The sequence below is a fragment of the Amblyomma mixtum genome, chromosome 7 (assembly GCF_055824585.1).
Source record: "Amblyomma mixtum isolate Tamu chromosome 7, ASM5582458v1, whole genome shotgun sequence".
Lineage (NCBI taxonomy): Eukaryota > Metazoa > Arthropoda > Arachnida > Ixodida > Ixodidae > Amblyomma > Amblyomma mixtum.
Window position 1 is genome coordinate 34,514,587 of NC_143018.1, and position 18,332 is coordinate 34,532,918.

General features: G+C 48.9%; 1 protein-coding gene across 1 annotated transcript; it reads right to left on the reverse strand.

Annotated features, from left to right (window-relative positions):
• Positions 1–1,317: 1,317 nt before the first annotated feature.
• Positions 1,318–17,703, reverse strand: LOC149335622 (uncharacterized). Its single transcript, XM_089553850.1, has 9 exons — positions 17,618–17,703; positions 16,372–16,426; positions 12,776–12,943; positions 8,235–8,545; positions 6,808–6,949; positions 5,697–5,822; positions 4,283–4,421; positions 3,052–3,141; positions 1,318–1,514 (listed from the first exon to the last, which is right to left on the reverse strand). Exons 1-9 carry the CDS (start codon positions 17,701–17,703, stop codon positions 1,318–1,320), a joined length of 1,314 nt encoding a protein of 437 aa, XP_089409976.1.
• Between the last annotated feature and the right edge of the window lie 629 nt (positions 17,704–18,332).

Consider the following 18,332-nt stretch of genomic DNA (forward strand, 5'->3'; position numbering starts at 1 on the left):
TTGCCATAAAGTGTTTTGCATAGTTGGCCATGAAGCTTGCTGAGAGGTTGCCTACAACCCGGTGAGCAGGATAAAACTTGCACACCGTGGTTGGTGGACCAACTGTCGGAGGCTTCGGACAAACATCGGCGAAATCTGAAATTTGGGGTCTCAGAGATAGAGCACAAAAAAAAAAGGGAATACATGGGATTCCGAAGTTCCCCACTTGAATCTTTTAGCAGTTAAACAATGGAGCTACTGCCATGCAAACTGTAGAAGCACAAGCGCGAAAACAACAGTGAAAAAGTTCTCAATTCTCAACAAAATATACAATGTGTCGTATATAACTCGCCTTAAGATGAAATATCTGGATGGTGCGCACTACACGCCCGAAGAACGTGTTCCCAATGGAATGAGCTGTCGATGTCTTCAAAGCCGCCTCTACTTTTTTACGGTGTCATACAAACATTACCGCGCCGCCAATGACTGGGGACTTCAAGGAAAAGTGATGCCCTCTACTTTCATTTGAATGTAACCTCTTCCAGTTCAATCAATCGGTAAATAACAGAGCCCAGGAGGCCAGAAGAGTTGAACACCCCTCACATAATATCAACAAATATTAACCCAGATCGATCGCAAATTCTTATAAGTTTTGCTAAACCATTTTTTACACCGACATCTGTCAAGTGCACGCTAGGCGAAGTGACGGAGCCGCCCCCCCTCCTCCTCCGGGCGGGCGTACTACGTGTCAAGAGCAGCCCACCTACCCTACACCCACCCTCAAACTTAACTGGTTCATGACAGTTTCCTGCAATCGGCCACTCCAGCATTTCCGCGCTATAAGCCGTGGAAAGTCGCTCGAAGACGTCATGATGCCACATGGCCCGATTTTTCATCGTTTTCTTACTCCAAGAGCTGGCAGCAGACAAGCGGTAGTTTCGAGGCACGCGCGCGAGACAACCTCATAAAGGCGTCAGCACCAAACATTCATCACTGGAAACAACGGGAAAGGGAACTAACTGTCCGGCTTGTCGACTTGTCTTCGCGTCGATGAAGTGAATGCGATAACTGCGCTGTACTAAGTCGGCGCCGTGTTGCTCGGAGAGAGTCTTCGATACGACTATTGTTTTAACTATCCCTGAAACAAAACACACGCGCTTTATGGTCTTTTTATTCGCTCTCGACACGAGCGTTCATGACAAAGACTTTTTTTCAGAACTGGATTTTTTGGATCGAGGAGAATCACTCCAGGGTAGCCGGGGCATCGCCAGAGAGTCGCGACTAAACAGCGTCCCATGTGGCTCGTCGTGGAGAGCGCGTCCACGCAGCGGTTGGGGTTCACTTCTTCTTGAGGGCGAATATCTGTCCGTCGCACTTGAGCCGGTAGTCCTGGACCTTCTTGCGGACCACGATCTCCATGCGGAACTGGCGGCACAGCGACTGCAGGGTGCCCGTGAAGCGGGTCTCCAGGAACTGCTCGGACTTGCTCTCGTAGTGGTCCAGGGTGCGGTGGATCCACATCAGCCGGCCACCGGCTGCGCATTGGAAAGCGGTCGCCCACCGCACAGGTGAAGCACGAAATGCTGTTTAAAATAATGTTGTCGTCACTGTCGTCATCATCATAATCATCGTCATCAGCTGTACTAAGTCCAATTCGCGACAAATACCTCTCCTAACGCCATCCGACTGTTTCTTGTCTAGCGCTAGTTGCCTCCATCTTATCCGAGCAAACGATTCAAGCACATCGCTCCATCCTGTCCGCATCCTACAAGTGTTAACACCAATCAGGAATGGCGCTTACGTCACAGTTTGTGAAGCCGCTCCCCCCTACTCTCCTCTCTCCTCCCCCTCCCCCCCCCCCCCCTCCTCCCACTTGGCCGCCGTCTCGGCGCGATTGAGCATGCGCAGCAGACAATGTAGCAGACGACGCAGCTGCATCCAGCGTTACCATTGGCTGCACCGTCTGCCAGACTCCCAGCAGTCCTTGCGAAAGCGCATGACTTCCGGCACACTTTTTGGGGTGCAGCTCGGATAGCGAGGGCCTCTCCTGAGCTTTCCTTCCTCTATGACACCTACAGTCGCATCACGAATTTCAAAGTGCCATCATGATAATCATCACCATCAGCTGTACCATGACTGTACAAAGTCCACTTCAGGACGAACGCCTTTCCTAACGTCTTCCGAGTGTTTCTGTTCTTGCGACAGTTCCTTCCATCTTATTTGAGGAAGCAGCTGAAGCTCATCAGCTCATCACTCCATGTTGTTCGTATCCTGTCAGTTTTAGCGACTACTGTCGCATCACCAATTTCAAAGCCGCCTTCTTGTGATAGTGACGATGATAAAACGGCCATATAGACGTCCTTTGTGATCGGGGAGCAGATTCGTTTGGGAACATTTTAGTTAATGATATCCTAGCTGAAATCAGGAAGCAGAAAAATAGACATCTAACGGGCAGGACATGCAATGCGAAGGAAAGATAACTGATGGCCCCTTAGGATAACTGAGTGGATTCCAAAAGAAGGTAAGCGTATGTAGCAGCTAGAGAGAGAGAGTCAGGTGGTCTGACCCCCCGCCCAACACAGCAGAGCGACTTTGTGACACTTGCTTCTCCGTCCGATTGGCTGACGAGTCACGTTACAACTGGAAGCACTCCAATGTGTTTTTAGGGGAATCCCCCCAAGGTGGAGTATTAGCATTTGCCAAAACGCAAATGGAAGCTTTATGGTGAGTGCTGTCGTGGTGCTGGATCAGGGGATCGTGTGAGCTGTTGGAGCAGGTTCAAAGGTCAATACACCCTTGCTTTGCTCCCGCATTCATCTTGTGCAAAGGTGCCCCTGCCCAGACAACAAACGTCGCGAAACCCGCCATCGACCGCTATTTGACAGCTACCGCTGTCAAACGAGCAACATCGGTGCAAAGGAAGCATGTGGACAACCAAGGCGACATCACTGGCGTGGCGTATTATTCAAACGGGTGAAAAAAAAGGTGTGTGTGGGGGGGGGGGGGGGGATGGGCCACTGCACATAGGAGAAGCAGCAATATCTGATAAAATGCTTGAAGCGCAACACTCACGCTTCAGGAGCCTGGCCAATTCGGGAAGCGCATCTGGCATGATGTGCCCAGGCATCAGGGAGCCGCAGAGCGCCACTACGTCGTATTCGGCTGCGAGGAGAGAAAAAAGGCCTACTGCATCACGTCTGCGAGCAGATACGCTAGATAAGGATCCATAGCTTCACGTCACATGACGCTGTGGTAGGAAATCTAAGTGGCGGGGTTTGGTTCTCCGTCTGGCGCTACGCAAATTTGGCCGTTCTTTGTCTTATGGCTTCTATATAGTTCTACTAGGCCTGCCGTAAAGGCGCATCTTTGCGGCTCATCCTTAATGCAGGCTGATACTCGATTTCTCCACTTCAAGTTCTTTGCTTACTTGGACTGCTCCAGGTACTGACAAGAGGGAGGGATTTAACACCTCCATCTTACCGGTACTCACCTAATCATGGTGCAGAGAATGGAAACTAACGAAAAGGGTTGAACTTAAATTGAGGACAGCGCCGTGACCTATAGAAAGGAAAAGGACAAGTGTAACATTAAGAGACAGGAAGAGTGAAGACTGGGTCAGGGAACAAACGCGAGTTAATGACATCCTACATAAAGAAGAAGAAATGGGCATGGGCAGGGGGCGTATTGCGAAGGCAAGATAACCGATGGACGTTAAGCTGCAGAGATGGGGCCGTAACTACTACCCACTTTTTCATCATCATCATCATCATTAGCCTGACTACGCCCAATGCAGGGCAAAGGCCTTTCCCATGTCTCTCCAATTAAACCTGACCTCTGCCAGCTGGGGCCACCGTAACCCCACAAAGTTCTTAATCTCATCCTACCACCTAACTTTCTGCCGCCCCCTGCTACGCTTGCCTTCTCTTAGAATCCACTCCGTCATCCTTAATCGGTTACCTTTCCTTCGCATTACGTGCCCTGCCCATTTCTTCCTCTTGATTTCGACTAGGATGTAATTAACTCGTATTTGTTCCCTCACCCACTCTGCCTGCTTTCGGTCTCTTAACGCTCGTGTCGAGAGCGAATAAAAAGACTATAAAGCGCGTGTGTGCGTTGTCCTTAGGCTGTACCCTTTTCGTTAGCCTCCCTGTTTCTGTCCCCTAGGTGAGTACCGGTTAGAACTGGAGGCACTCCAGTGTGTTTTTAGGATAACAGAACCCCCCAAGGTGGGGTATTAGCATCCACCCAAACGCAGTTGGAGGCTTTGTGGTGAGTGCTGCCATGGTGCTAGATAACCGCTCACCATCGTTGAGGGGCAGCTTGTCGTTCTTGTAGACCTTCTCGAGGAAGTGTCGCCTGTATATGTTCTTCTTCTTCGATTCGGTCATCATCTCTTCGCTGTAGTCCAGCGCGTCGATGTAGCTGTAGCCAAGGTTCTTCAGCTTCAGCAAGCAGAGGAAAAAAAATGGCGGTTACATCCCTGGCAGTACGAATGGTCAGCGCCGCTGGTACACACCGTGTGCTTTTGCAACTATAGCATTTTTCTTTTAACGCTGCCGCTATGCATGAGTGAGTGCCGATTGAGTTTTTGTTTTGGGATGGTTACAACTGGCGCTTTGTGGCGTGAGAAATGCGTTGATGAGCACCTTGTGCCTCGCGTTTGCGGGCAGCGTCAGGAGGGCGTTGGTCAACTGCTCGGGCCGCCACATCTTTGTGGCTCTTGTCAGCTTCCGCTTACTTGCAGCGTACAGAGCACGACATTCCGCCTTGGCTGCATTCATGGCACTCCCGCAAAGCGACTGGTGCGCCACGTCGCTGCTAGTGTCTTTATCATAACCGCGGAGGCTGCTAAATACATAGGCGGGCAGGATGCCGGGCCATGGAGTCACTTCAGGATATTAAGGCGAAAGCCTTTAATGCCTCATCGTTGTCAACAGAAGGTTGTCAGCAGAAGTGTCACGCTTTTCGGTTGGTCGAAATGGTTATGACGTCAGAGTGCGCGGATTCGAAGCAATGAGGTCACCCACGGACACGGTGGAAGAATCCCACGGATGCCTGACGCCCCTTTTTGGAGCACACGACAACTAATAAAATAGGTGTCGTCCGCACCGACATGGGGCGTAAGGCGTCCGTGGGTGACTACATTACATACCTCATTACTGCGAACAGAGCTACGGATACAACCGAACTCATCGAAGCAGAGAGAAAGTCGTGCTAAAGAAGCAGTCAAAGTGTGTAGTCATATAAAGCACTAGTACAGCACAAACAGTCTCGCAGTCAATACCAAACAGTGCGTCAGGAAAGGCTTTCGCCTTGCAGCACTTTAGGGAGCCAAAGTGCCCCCTGAATTTTTTTCTTTAGTGACGTGTAAAGGAGTTTGAAGGAGCTTGTTGCTACCTCGAGCCACACTTAATACCGACAAAGGTAGAGCGAGGCGGGACGCACGGGCAATGTGCACGGGGTATACAATCCGAAGAGTACAGTGCACGTTTTATAACATCCGAAGAGTACAGTGCACGGAGTATACAATCTGAAGAGTATAGTGCACGGGGAATACAATTCGAAGAGTACAGTGCACGAGAGATACACCTAAATAGTACCGTCACAAAACCGGCAATTCGCAAATTCCGAGGAAGACGGCAAAGCTAGCAAAAGCTGCGGAATCAACGGCGCCGAAGTCCTCTTTACTGAGAACCTTGTTTTGTACAGATGCGTACTTGAACTCCGAGCAGTCCGGTTCCGCATCCTACGTCCAAGATGACAGCGTCCTTCTTGATCTGCAGCTCCTGGTTGATGAAGTGCGCCATGATGCTAGGAGCCTTGTACTTCTGTACCGCCATGTCCTGAGCAAAGACGTCCACCCCATTAAGTCGCCACAGAGACAAAGCAAAACCGGCGCACCTGCGTCAGGCGTAGTATGCAGTGGGTGACACAAGACAAAGAAACTGCCACTTTTACCGTCACACAAGAAGGAACTGAGGTTTTTATATTCTACAGCTATGCACAGGACTATTAGGAACGAGAGTGTGGTGGGCTGCAAACTGATCTTGAATAACTAGAATATTTAACTGGTGCAGTCACAGTGGGCCACTTTTAACGGCTGTAATTATTACGAACGAGGTCGGTGCTACCGTTAACATATGCAACAGGGAAATGGGACGGCGCCTCAGATAAAACAAACAACTAAAGCGGCACCAATTGGTGGAATTTGCAACAGTACAAGAAAATTCAGCATGCAAGTCTTAAGCTAGTGACGGATTTAGGCGATCCCGGAAACAGTGCACGCATCACGATGGCAATGAAGCAAGCGACGAGCACTTTACCGCAGAGACCAGTCTGTTCCCGAGACATCCACGAAGTTGCGCATAAACAAGTAAATCGAGCCTAGCGGAGCCTAGCTCACAGGTATAATGTAGGCGACATTTTTACCGCAATACTCATGACTATGCCCAGTCAATTATGTGTATCTTTAATATGGTTAGATGAAACGTACTTCGGCCATACTTCGCTTTGCCGGCAGACAGTGCTTAAAGTCACGCTCCTCTTAAGAGGGCCTCTAGAGATTCGACCACACGTAGAAGGGGAAATAAAGAGGGAGAAAGAGAGAAAGGGGCCGGCGTCTTGTTTTAAACATTGTTTTATGCGAAGAGGAGAAATCGTTTTTAAAGGTTGTCTGCTCAGTTTGTTACACACACAAGCTGCCGCGATGGTCCAGTGGTTATGGTGCCCACTGAGTCAACGCAAGTCCCCTGTAGTAGCGCTCCTAGCATGCCTGGCTGGCTACCTGGACGTCCGTCCATTCACTGAGAAAGGGTGATGGACACCTACCTCCTCGTAGTTGGTCGCCCAGTTATTGTAGATGGCTTTGGTCTCCTCGGGCGTGCGGTCGTCGACGACGAAGTCGACGATATCCGACCGGTCAAGGGAGCTGGTGGAAGGCTTCTTCGCCATGTCTTGGATGAATCTGCGACTGAGGCGCAGAGCCGTTACGTGAACCCACGAATCAGTAACGACGCAGCCTATTGGCACCCTATCAGTGACTGAAGGACGAGCTATTGCGTGGCGTGCTTAAAAGGCAACTGCATAAGCATTAGAAATCGACGAGCTTATACGGGTCGAATTTGTGGAACTTGCAGATTAAGCATGCTAAGTACTTTTGGGCTAGAATTTGAAATGGTGACGTAATCGACGAGTAAAATCGTGATGGCCTTCAAGCTTCTCCGCAGCGCACAGCGCCAAGTGGTGGGCGCATGATGACGTCATCAAAGGTACCGGTACATTTACGACGCAAAAACGCTTACTTTGAAGCAAAATGGAGGCGAAATTCTAGAGGCCCGTGTACTGTGCGATGTAAGTGCACGTTAAAGAACTCCTTGTGGTCGAAATTTCCGGAGCCCTCCACTACGGCGTCCCTCATAGCCTGAGTCGCTTTGGGACGTTAAACCCCATTAACCCAACCAAACTTTGAAGAAAAAAAAAGCCAATGCCACCGAAGTCAAAGCCCGCCGAGAGTTGTTTGGCAGCATCAAACGAGGCACGGTATGGTGTGGTTGACGGCAGCAGTAGTTTGAAATTTTACCTTCCCTGACGTCACACCGAACTTGCCCGCACTCCTCAAGTGCTTTGAGAAGAATCCTAAAATTCAGTCGTCGATTACGTCACTATTTTAAATGCTAGCGCAAAAACACTTGGCAAGCTTTACCTACAGCCTATATAGATTTGAATCCTCAAATTTCTAAGAATTCTCGAAAAGTAGTGCAGTTGCCCTTTACGTGTTGCTCTCTGCCAATAACTCGGCTGGTTACTTCACAGAAAGAGCGAAAACATAAAAGAACGGCCCACAATAGCGATGACGACTTATTTTTTTGCCTGTTTTCGGTCATTCAAACATGTGTCGCTTTGTGTATAGTTAATCGTAATCGCAATCACAGCGGTACAAGACGAGAATGTTGTCTAAGTAGGCCTGAGCAGTGCATTCTACACACAAAGGGCCACTGCAGCGGCCGTCACTTTTAGAGCCCCGCAGTCTAAATTCATAGCATGGTATGGTCAACCAGGCAAGATGCGGTGACGTCACAGGAGGAGTGCAGAGGCATTGTGTTTCTAGAAGGCACTGTCCTGAGCCACAGGGGCCATGTGTGTATGTCGGAGGGGGGAGGGCGGGGGGGGGGGGACGAAAAATCTACACTGTCTTGCATCTTTTGGCGCAGCTGATTCCAACGTCTGTACAGAAACGCATGAAGACATTAGCGCACCTGAACTTGCCTAGAATCGGAACGTCGTTCTTGTCAGGGGTGGCGATGTCCGCGTGGTCGATGGAAGGGTGGTCGGGGGTCACGCTGTCTACGCGCGGTTCATCGCTCAGCAATTGGGACGGCGGCACGGGGAAGGGCTCTTGGTCGTCGCTCTGCTGCAACTGCTCTAGTTGCTCGTCACTGGACTTCGGCACAAGAAGAAGCGGGCGGTGGTCCTCGCTGCTAGTCTGTGGCTGGTGTTCCTCACTCTGGTGCAGGTGATCTTCGCCTGCGCGCCTGGGCTCTGCTCGGGATCCTTCACCTCGGCGTTGCTGCGAGGAAAACGGTGGCTCTCTTGTCTGCTGTTGTAACAAGGCCACCGTTGAGCAAAGTACAGTCTTTGCCAAAAGTAACCAGGATGCACGGTTAGCTTCTCAGTCGTATATTAAAGCTATTATGCCAGCCCTCAAGCTCTAAATCTCTGTATGGTAAGGAGAACCCCTGCCCTCGCCTTCAAAGAACTTCTTGATATTTATTGAAGCCGTGAGGGCTCTACTATATGAATGAGAAGCAAACCATGCAGCCTGGTTACTTTTGGCATGGGCTGCATGTCCCATAGATGTTTACGAAAAGTAACAGTAAAATATATCAAATTATGTGTAAAGTTTGTGCGTGTTTTCTAGTTCGGAATGCTGCCTAAGACACTAACATGCGTGTATCCAACTCGCGAAACTCGCCTACGTCGGTGAAATGATTTAGAATTTCATTTTTCTCTCGTGTTGTTTAATGTTTGGTTTCCGCAGCCAAACGGTGGTTATGACGTCGAAGTTTAGTTTAGGTCAAAACACTCAAGACATAAAAAGACTCCAGAACAATCGCTGCTTCGTCATTTTAATTAATTACGTACTATACATACGTCAGCCTGCCCCATGAATCGGAATTACAACGAATGATGAAGTGGCTACAATACCGTCGTTTTTTCTATCCCTTACGTGACATCAGCTCGATTTTGACGTCTCTATAGCTACCATTCGGTTTCTGAAGCCGAAATTAAAACAGCATGAGAAGCAATTCAATAATACATTATTTGTAGCGTTCTGGTGCATTACACGCTGCGATTTATAACTACTAACGTCTTCCGCGTCATTACAAAGAGAACACGCAGCTAAAAATTTGGTGTCATTGGTCTTTCAAGCTACATAAGATGCATGAAAGATAATTATCTTTGTCGATCGTGGACAAACTTCCTGCAGCGGGCATCCAGACCGAATTCCTATCTGACGTTTGCCGCAAAATGCCTCTGCTGTGCTCAAATTAAGTTTCAGTTTATTTCTGATGTGCAGGATGGAATCAAAGGCTTCAACCTACAGATCAAAGTTCGCAAACCTTGCTAATCCACAACTTACTGATTGGCAGCTTTCTGTCGCACCCATGACGGCATTCTTGCGGAGTGGTATATTAAGGTAACTGAAGTGAGGTGAGCGCAGGGTTTGTATAACGTTTAGAGTGCTTGCATGCGTGTTTACAACAGGTCGACTCTATGGCCAGTTTTCGTCCCGCAAGGATAATTCATACACAAGATGATAATTCAAAACCTAGTGCATCCACAAGAAATAATTTTGAATATTTTGACCAGATGTGCCATGCACATCTTGCAAGACTTAACGGGGCACTTGAATCTATGTGCACTATATGTTCTGACATGCACTGAAAGGAGGTGCAATGGATGCTTCGCGGCACAGTTTACAGTAGATACTTTGCAGATCCGCTTAATGTCAAGACAACTGTCATAAAGATGTCGTGCGTGTACTTATCATCATCATCATCATAAACCCGCTTATGCCCACTGCAGGACAAAAACCTCCCCCATTCACTTCCATTTATCTCTGCTTGCACCGGCTGCAGCCGCCGTCTTAAGCCCCTCCCCCAAGACTTCCTTATATTATCTGCCCACAGCACTTACTGCGGCCCCCTGCTACATTATCCTGTTTTAAATTCAAGCCCAATCTAGTCCAATCCATCCTTAAGAGTCAACTATCAATTCTCCGGATCACGTGCCCTTCCCAGATCCATTTCCTCTGCCTGATTTCAGCAAGGACATCATTAAAGGGATGCTGAAATGTTTCCCAGAAAAATTGAGTGGACAGATGCCCCTCACAGTTTTCCATCTTCGGAGTTCGAATTTCTCGTCGAAATTAGGCAAAGGAAAGCGCAAACCTATTTTCGAGAAGTGCAGCAGCAGCCTCGGGCGAGCTCGCGCGCCTCGTTGCCGCCTGTGATTGGTTGGGCGCCTCGTGACGTCAACAATGGCGCTGGCTCGGTCGGCTCGGCCGCCGCCGCTGCACATGAACCGCGGCGCTCGGCGGTTCGAGGTTGTTATTTTGCTTCTTATACGACGATGGAACGCATCGAAGATTACCCGGAGTATCTTGGCGTCATCCCCTACATGTTCGAACCGATTGCAAAGAGCAAACCTCTCCCAGAAAGAAACGCTGCTGGCGCAAGCCGTGATTTTGACTCGAACGAAAGCAAAGTGTCAGCATCTCCACGTGTTGGAAATGACTTTGGTAAGTATACTTTTCTTGCCAAACCACATTCAGAGATACAATGGATGAATTTTGAGGCGAGCAAATGCAGTATAGCACTGCCCGACGTAATTTTCCTCATACAATGTAAGCGGGATGCGATCGTCGGCATTTTTGTCTTGCCTCTTGTCGGTGCTGCCGCAAATCTGCTTGTAATCCACAAAGATCATTGGCATGAGCAAGAAGTTATCAGGCTCTTTTTGCACGCAAATTTTATGCTTGCACCACTTCATAGTAGCTGCATTCCGGCTAGATTCATAACATACAAGTTCGCAGCGCTTTGCGACAAAACTCGTCTGACAAACGTGCGCGTTCCGTTTTGCGCGCCAAGATGGGAGCTAGCAGTAAATTAAAATCCTTGTTTAGGCGACTTGGTTCATGCTACAAGTCCTTGTAAGAATACTTTCATCCGTTTGCGCCGCCTTTATCGTGCTCGTTTCAGATCTAGCGGCAAGGGATTTTTTCACTAACTAGATGGACTCGTGCTGCAACCGAGCAGGACGAATCGCGAGGCTGGCTGTAGCACTCTTGGCGCACAATTATATAATATTATTATTAATGTATGAAGCCATCCGGCAGTCGGCAATTCTTTACGATTACATGCGTTATTAGAAATGTATTCCTGGCACTTGAGTGATGTCATTGTAAACACTCTACTTCCAAAACAGGTGTTCCTCCGTCCGCTGCATTCCAGAGGGGAATGAAGAAGACTGCTGGTGCTGCCAAGAAATTAATGAAATTATCAGAAAACAGACGCTATTGCACCGGGTTTCAATCGAGCTGACTGTTGACAGGCCCCGTGAATGCATTGCCGACAGGCTCTGGTTTAGTTCTTATCACGAAAGTGGCCAGAACCTAGCACTGTTGCCTTTGACGGCTTGAAATCCCTTCGCTTCACAGCAGCGACTCACTTCGCGGAGAGCTGCTTTTTTTGAGGGAAATAATGAAAGACCACATCGTCGCGGCCGCGGATGTTCGTGCAGCCGAGGGCTGCGCAGAACGCCGACATGATGGGTCCACCGCTTCATTCGATGCTGCACACCTTTCTGTACCTCACCACAAGCATAAAAACGGACAAATAAAGAAACACACGGCAGCTCGAAGCAGCTTATGATGGCGCGCGCGCAGAAACAAGCACGGCCGCGGAGGCTCTGAAGCGACGGATCACCGGTGTTTACGTCACCATTCCGCGGTTTCCGGTTTTGGCTCGCATCGTCAGGGTCATCAGCAGTGCTCGGCGGACCGCTGGGGGCGGAGCTACCGCGTAATTTTGAACGGAGATTACGTCGCTCCTAAGTTATGAATCTGTAAAAAAAAATTTCACCAGCATGATTTATAAAGTTCCCACATTCACACGTGAGCATTTTAATGAATTCGAAAAACTCTTCAGCTTCCCTTTAACTCATCTTTGTTCACTAGCCCCATGTACCGTAGCGGTGGCCTAGTCGTTTAAGCATCCTCCTCGCATGCGGGGGGTGCGGGGTTCGATACCCAGTGCCGCCGGGTATCCACCGGTGATGCAATGGGTAGAAGGTTTCCTCTGCTGTGTCCGGCTTCTTTAGAGTGACTCAAGAATTGGGTCTCTGACCACACCTTGAGAAGACAAAAATACCTCGTCCCATGGCACTCTTCGGCCACAAATGCCCTTGCACCATAAAAATCAATCATCATCATCATCATCATGTTCACTAGCGCACTAAGCTCTCTTCCTGTCTGTTACAGTTATCCCTATCGCTTTCCTTGGCATAGCATCGCCGTACTGTATGCAATTTATTCTCAAGCCTTTTCGCCATCCTTCAAACTTCTGCCCCATAGATGGTCAGTGGCAAGATACTATACACTTTCCATTTGGTTGATACTGGTAACCTGGCAGAGTGCACCTGTCAGCTGCGCTTCAGCACGCATACGAGTACACACAGATCCACGAAACCGATGGAGCGCACCAAGTTATCAACTCCGCGTTGGACTATCGCTCACCTGTGGAGACCTCGGTGAATCGGTGTGGTCGGCCCAGTGCGCGGGTAGGGGCAACCCTGGGGGAGACTGGGGTAGGGCCGGCGAAAGCGGCTGCCGAGGGGATGCGACGGCGAACGACTTAAACTTGGGCGCAGGACACCCGGGGATAGCAGGACTCTCGGGAACACTCTGCAAACGGACGAGTGAAATAGAGCTAAGGCGGAACTGGCCTACGTCACGGCCATCTGGGAGTCGCCCGTAGCATTCCCCTTATCTAGATGCATCAGTCATGACATCTATATGAGGTGGTCTTCATCATTAGTCGGGAAAAGTACACTGCATTACAAATGCATCGTCGATCTTCAATTATCTCTGCCTTCCGCCAACGCAGTAATCTCGTTCTCACTCCACCTTAAAATAATCTGCAGTTATCGGCTATACCTCCTTTCTCTTGGCGTCCACTCGGTTACTTTAAGAGGCATCAGGTATCGATTCTGTTTTCCCCGGGTCATTTTATAATTGTTTTGCTGCTATATCCATCGGTGTTTGTTCTCTATATATTCGTCACCGATATCTAATTTCTATGATGCAAACATCTGTTATTTTTATTTATATAACTCACTAAGCATAAATCGGCCCACAGTCTTTGGCCTCACAAAAAAATGTGGAACTTATCTAATACACATTTTCATTTTGGACAAGGTGCAGCCCAAAGTGCAGCAACGTATAGCTCATAGGCTTTGGATGCTTGAAATATACATGCCAGCTCAAACTCGTTCTCCTAATAAAATGGTACGGAGAACTGAGCGAGTTGCTTGTTAAGCACGATGTTCCAACGCGACTTTACCGAAAGGGCGCACAAGGAAAGACGACTGAGGCGCTGATTGACAGCTGTTCGTTTATTGAAAAAGTGTTCATTACATAGCGAATAAAAAAGACGTGCGTGCACTTTCGGAGTCGCTATATTAACGCAGGAGCTCTAACGGTCCCGTTGAGCGAAAAACCCGGCGGCGTCATCGCCGGCGACGGCAGCGACATATTCCCAGAGAAGCAACCTAGGTGTGCCACCTACCGTATTTACTCGCATATAGGTCGCCTTTTTTTTTTCAGAAATGTTGCCCAAATTATTTATCGACCTATATTCGTGACCAAAGAACCTCGACCTATATTCGTGGCACAGGTCTTCATCATCATCATGCGGGTGCACACGGTGAATTGCTGTGTGTACCCGCATTGCTCTTTCGCTCATTTCTGTGGCCTTATCGTGGTAGACAGCTTAGGAAGCAGTATATTTTGGCGTTCTGGGCAGGAGCGGTGATAGTAAAGCACGGGAGGTTTTGGAGGCGTAGCACATAAGAAAAGGAGGAAGAAGTTGTGTCAGCGATACATCTGTGAACCTTTTCAAAAATGAGATTTCATATCTTGAACGGTTCTGTTGATTGCACCTCAGGTTTCTTTCTGCGCATGCCTAGGTTTCTGTATATTTGCTCGCTTTTCAGCGGTTAAAGTCAGATGAAGTGCGCGCTTGTCCTACGTCGTATGTGCATGTTTTTCAAAAGATATGGGTCGACTTATATTCGAATAATTTTAATTTCTCGGCGAGCGCAATGTATAGGAGTCGACCTATATTCGTGGTTGACCTATATGCGAGTAAATACGGTAGGTCACGTGACCTTGTAACGCCATCACAATCTGTCCACCGGAATGTGAGCAAACTTCCCACCGTGGCAGGTGGCAGTTAAATTAACGACTGGTCGCTAGAGGTTCCTCGGGAAGAGCAACTTGGGTCTCACAAACCCTCCCATTGGCTGACTTTGAAACAGCCACCTGGCGGGGCAGTGGAGCATCGCTTAACCGCAGCACACCTACGCTAGAAGTGGTGTGAGGGCTTGCATCGATCTTTTTGAGTCGCTATATATTACGCGCCTTTTCAGTAAATTCTCAGCTGTCAGTCCGCGCCCGAGTCGTCTTTATTCGCTGGTCATTTGTGTAACGCTGAGCTAGAATACCATAGTCTCTCAACTTTCATACTCGGAATATACCCCGCCCACTTAATATACTCCATCAGCAATGTTCGTACTTTGCTTCACACAAAAGACTACTGCTGTTTCTCCATTTCTCCATACTGTTCGCATTAACTATGTGTACTTCATGTTCCTTTATTAGCCGACCACAGAGCTTTAAATTCACCCTTCGAGTTATTTATTGGGACAATGTCCCCTGCAAATTGGAGGTTGCTGAGATAATTCCTCCTATTTACTCTCAAACATATTTCGAATATAGCGCTCTGGATACTCCTTAAAGACACGCAGATAAGAACAAAAAAGAAATTCTATCTTCTTGAAAACATTTTATCCATTTTTACTTTTTTTGGCAGTTTCTGAGGCTATAGGAAGAATACTGAACTGCCGCCTGGACTGTCACTTGCTCCTCGGAGTGACGGCCACAGGACACAGCTGCACGGTGTGTTTGCAGCTATCCTAGCATGGTCTCGGACTCAGCGACCAAGGCTCTGCGGAGCTAATGTCTATCCAAGCCACGTGCTCGAGCATTTGCGTTAAGTTTGGCGGTTGCGGTAATCTTTAAGTTCTTTCTGGCGCAACTACCCATGCTTCCTTCCACGCCCAAATTTCGCATTGGTAGCATCACTGCTAATGTCGAATAAAATTACGTTATCTACGAAGGACGTATGTAGGGACTGCCTATACGTTGAGCGTTCTCTAACAACCTCAGTGGCCACACAAATGCAGCTTGTTGTCGCGTATACCCTTTTCGAAACTAGCCTGTTCATTGGATCGATAGATGTCTAACCATGATAGCCGCCGCGGTGGCTCAGTGGTTATGGTGCTCGGCTGCTGACCCGAAAGACGCGGGTTCGATCCCGGCCGCGGCGGTTGAATTTCGATGTCAGTGCGTGTTAAAGAACCCCAGTTGGTTGAAATTTCCGGAGCCCTTCACTACGGCGCCTCTCATAGCCTGAGTCGCTTCGGGACGTCAAACCCCATAAAACAACGAACCAACCAACCAACTTTTTTTTTTTTTTGCAGGCATCGCAGCTAATCCGTGTGCAACTTTCAGTACATCAGTGTACAGCCTCACACGTCTTCGAACTGAACTTCGTGAATACGAACCCTATCAGAAATACTGTAGAAGGTTATATTATTCGCGCGCTGAATCTGTCGATTACACACTGCGAGGGAAACTTCGTTTTGTGCGCTTTTGAAGCTCTTAAAAGTGTCCGCATTTTTTCCCGGACTACACACAAGTCATATCGCTTAATGAGGAGTGTTCACGAATCCAAGCGTTCGATTTGGTTTATTGTTTTGGTTTATGGAGGTTTAACGTCCCAAAGCGACTCAGGCCATAAGGGACGCCGTAGTGAAGGGCTCCGGAAATTTCGGTCACCTGGGGTTCATTAACGTGCACTGACATCACACAGTACACGCGCCTTTAGAATTTCGCCTCCATCGATATTCGACCGCCGCGGGCGGGATCGAACCCGCGTCTTTCGGGTCAGGAGCCGAGTGCCATAACAACTGAGCCGCTGCGGCGGGCTCAAGAGTTCGGTTAAGGCGAATTCAAGGCGAATTCTCTCCGAAGCGCGAATGTGCCCTTACCTTAGGCGTGAAAGAGACGCTCACGCTGAGACCACTCTCGCTCTCCTGCGGCGGCCTGCGTAGCCGAAACAGCAGAATGTTCAAGCAAGGACGTCGCTGCAAAACTTGTGGAGCGCTGCCCCCGTTTCTTCATTGAGCGTCGTGCCTCGGCGTCGGCCTCGGCGTAAGCGGACGAGGAAAGATGGAGATAGCGAATAGACGCGAGGAGAAAAGCAGAGGAAGAGCTAACAGCTGCAGCGTGAAGAGTGGAGAAGAGCAGCGCGCGCCGTCGTCTGCTCACCGATGACGTCACCGACAAGGTATACATCACTCCCCATAGATGGCGCAAGATTAGCGTGCTCTAAGGGGCTTTAGTGGTCTGTAAGCGCGCTGGCCGTTCGCTCGAGGAGGGGTTCATCGGCGGCAGAACGCTGTTCGCGCTGCCCAAGTCAAAACCTAGAGCCGCCTCAGTTAGGCACTGCGCGTTCCGCATGCGGTCGCCTACGGTTCGGGTACCGTAGCAGCTGAGCTCAAAAAAACGCATTACCGGCCAGCATAATCATAAGCTATTTTTTTTTCTCACTGCGCACATCAAGGTATAGAAATGCGGAATAACTGATTCCAGACGACTGTAATGGCCAAGACAGGCAACGCATATGTTTTTGTTCGTACTGTCACGGCCTCCTTTGTAGCGCACAATGCACTCATGCAAACGTAAATGATTTTTTTGCTGGCTGAGCGAAATGTCTTTGCACGTCGTTACTAAAGTGCGACGAAAGCAGTCGTCCGGATGCGCACTGCTCCTGCGTACCATGACTTAGCTAAACAACGTTACCAGGACCAGAACGTGCGGTCGCCTTTTTCCAAAATCCTAGCCAGTACAGCGCGAAATTACCGAGCCATCTGCAGCTAGCGACACAGCCAGGTGCTAATATACATACCTAACCCGTCCCAAACCGTAAATGCTACCGCAATTGTTATAACATGCACCTATTGCTGCAAGCTGAGCTGATTTCATTCTGCACTTGTTCGCTGTGACATCTTTCTTTACAGCATACAAATTTTTCTATGTTCTTCTGCCTTCAAACAGAACTTTACGACTCCACAAACTCCTTCAAGGCCACTGAAGCGTGCTTATTGCCCTTTAGTTTAGCTGTAGTGTGCATAATCTCGGAAGCAAGAGGCCGCATTCTGTGCCGGCCGATGTTTGCACGCCCTGTCCACTAAAACATTCAAATATGTCTCGGGACAAATGGAAAGCGTCAACAAGAAGGGTACCACCAGTGGTTCCTCGTCGCTGTGTGGCTGGAAACCGTCGCTGTTCTCCCGTTTCCTGGAACCGGCACCGCTCATTTAGGTGGGACGACACATGGTCCCCGACTCGCCAGCACCGCGCCCAACAGGAGCGCTGTCGTCGCGGCTGCGCATGGGAGATAACGGGCACAGCAGTTCGGTACAGGCTGAGGATCAGTGCCTACCGTGGTTGGATGAGGACAAAAAACGGCGGGATGGTAACAGTAATGAAATAGAAAATTTAAAAAAAAGTCGGTCAAGTGGGGCCAACTTATTTATTTCTTTATGTCTAGACTTCAAAAGCCTAAAGTTACAAAGAAGGTACGCTGCGAACAAATTAAATTAATCTATGAACATATTAATGAACCATAAGTACTGACAGCTCAAAAACGATGGGTGTGAAAACAAAATAGGCCGTATAGCAACTGTGAGCTAAAATTTGATATTGAAGACGATGAAAGATTTTTATGGCGGAATGGCATCTGTGGCCAAAGAGCGCCATGGCGCAAGTTGTTCTCGACTACACAAGGGGGGGTGGGGGATGATATTGAAACACAGTGACATGCATCCAAGTTGCAATGAATTAAGAGCAAGCTCAGTTTCTTGTAGTGCTATTTCAGGTGCAATGCCAAGAAATGCACCCAACCCCATTCCAGTGTGGGGCGTGTTGGCCTCGGTTATTTGCGGCG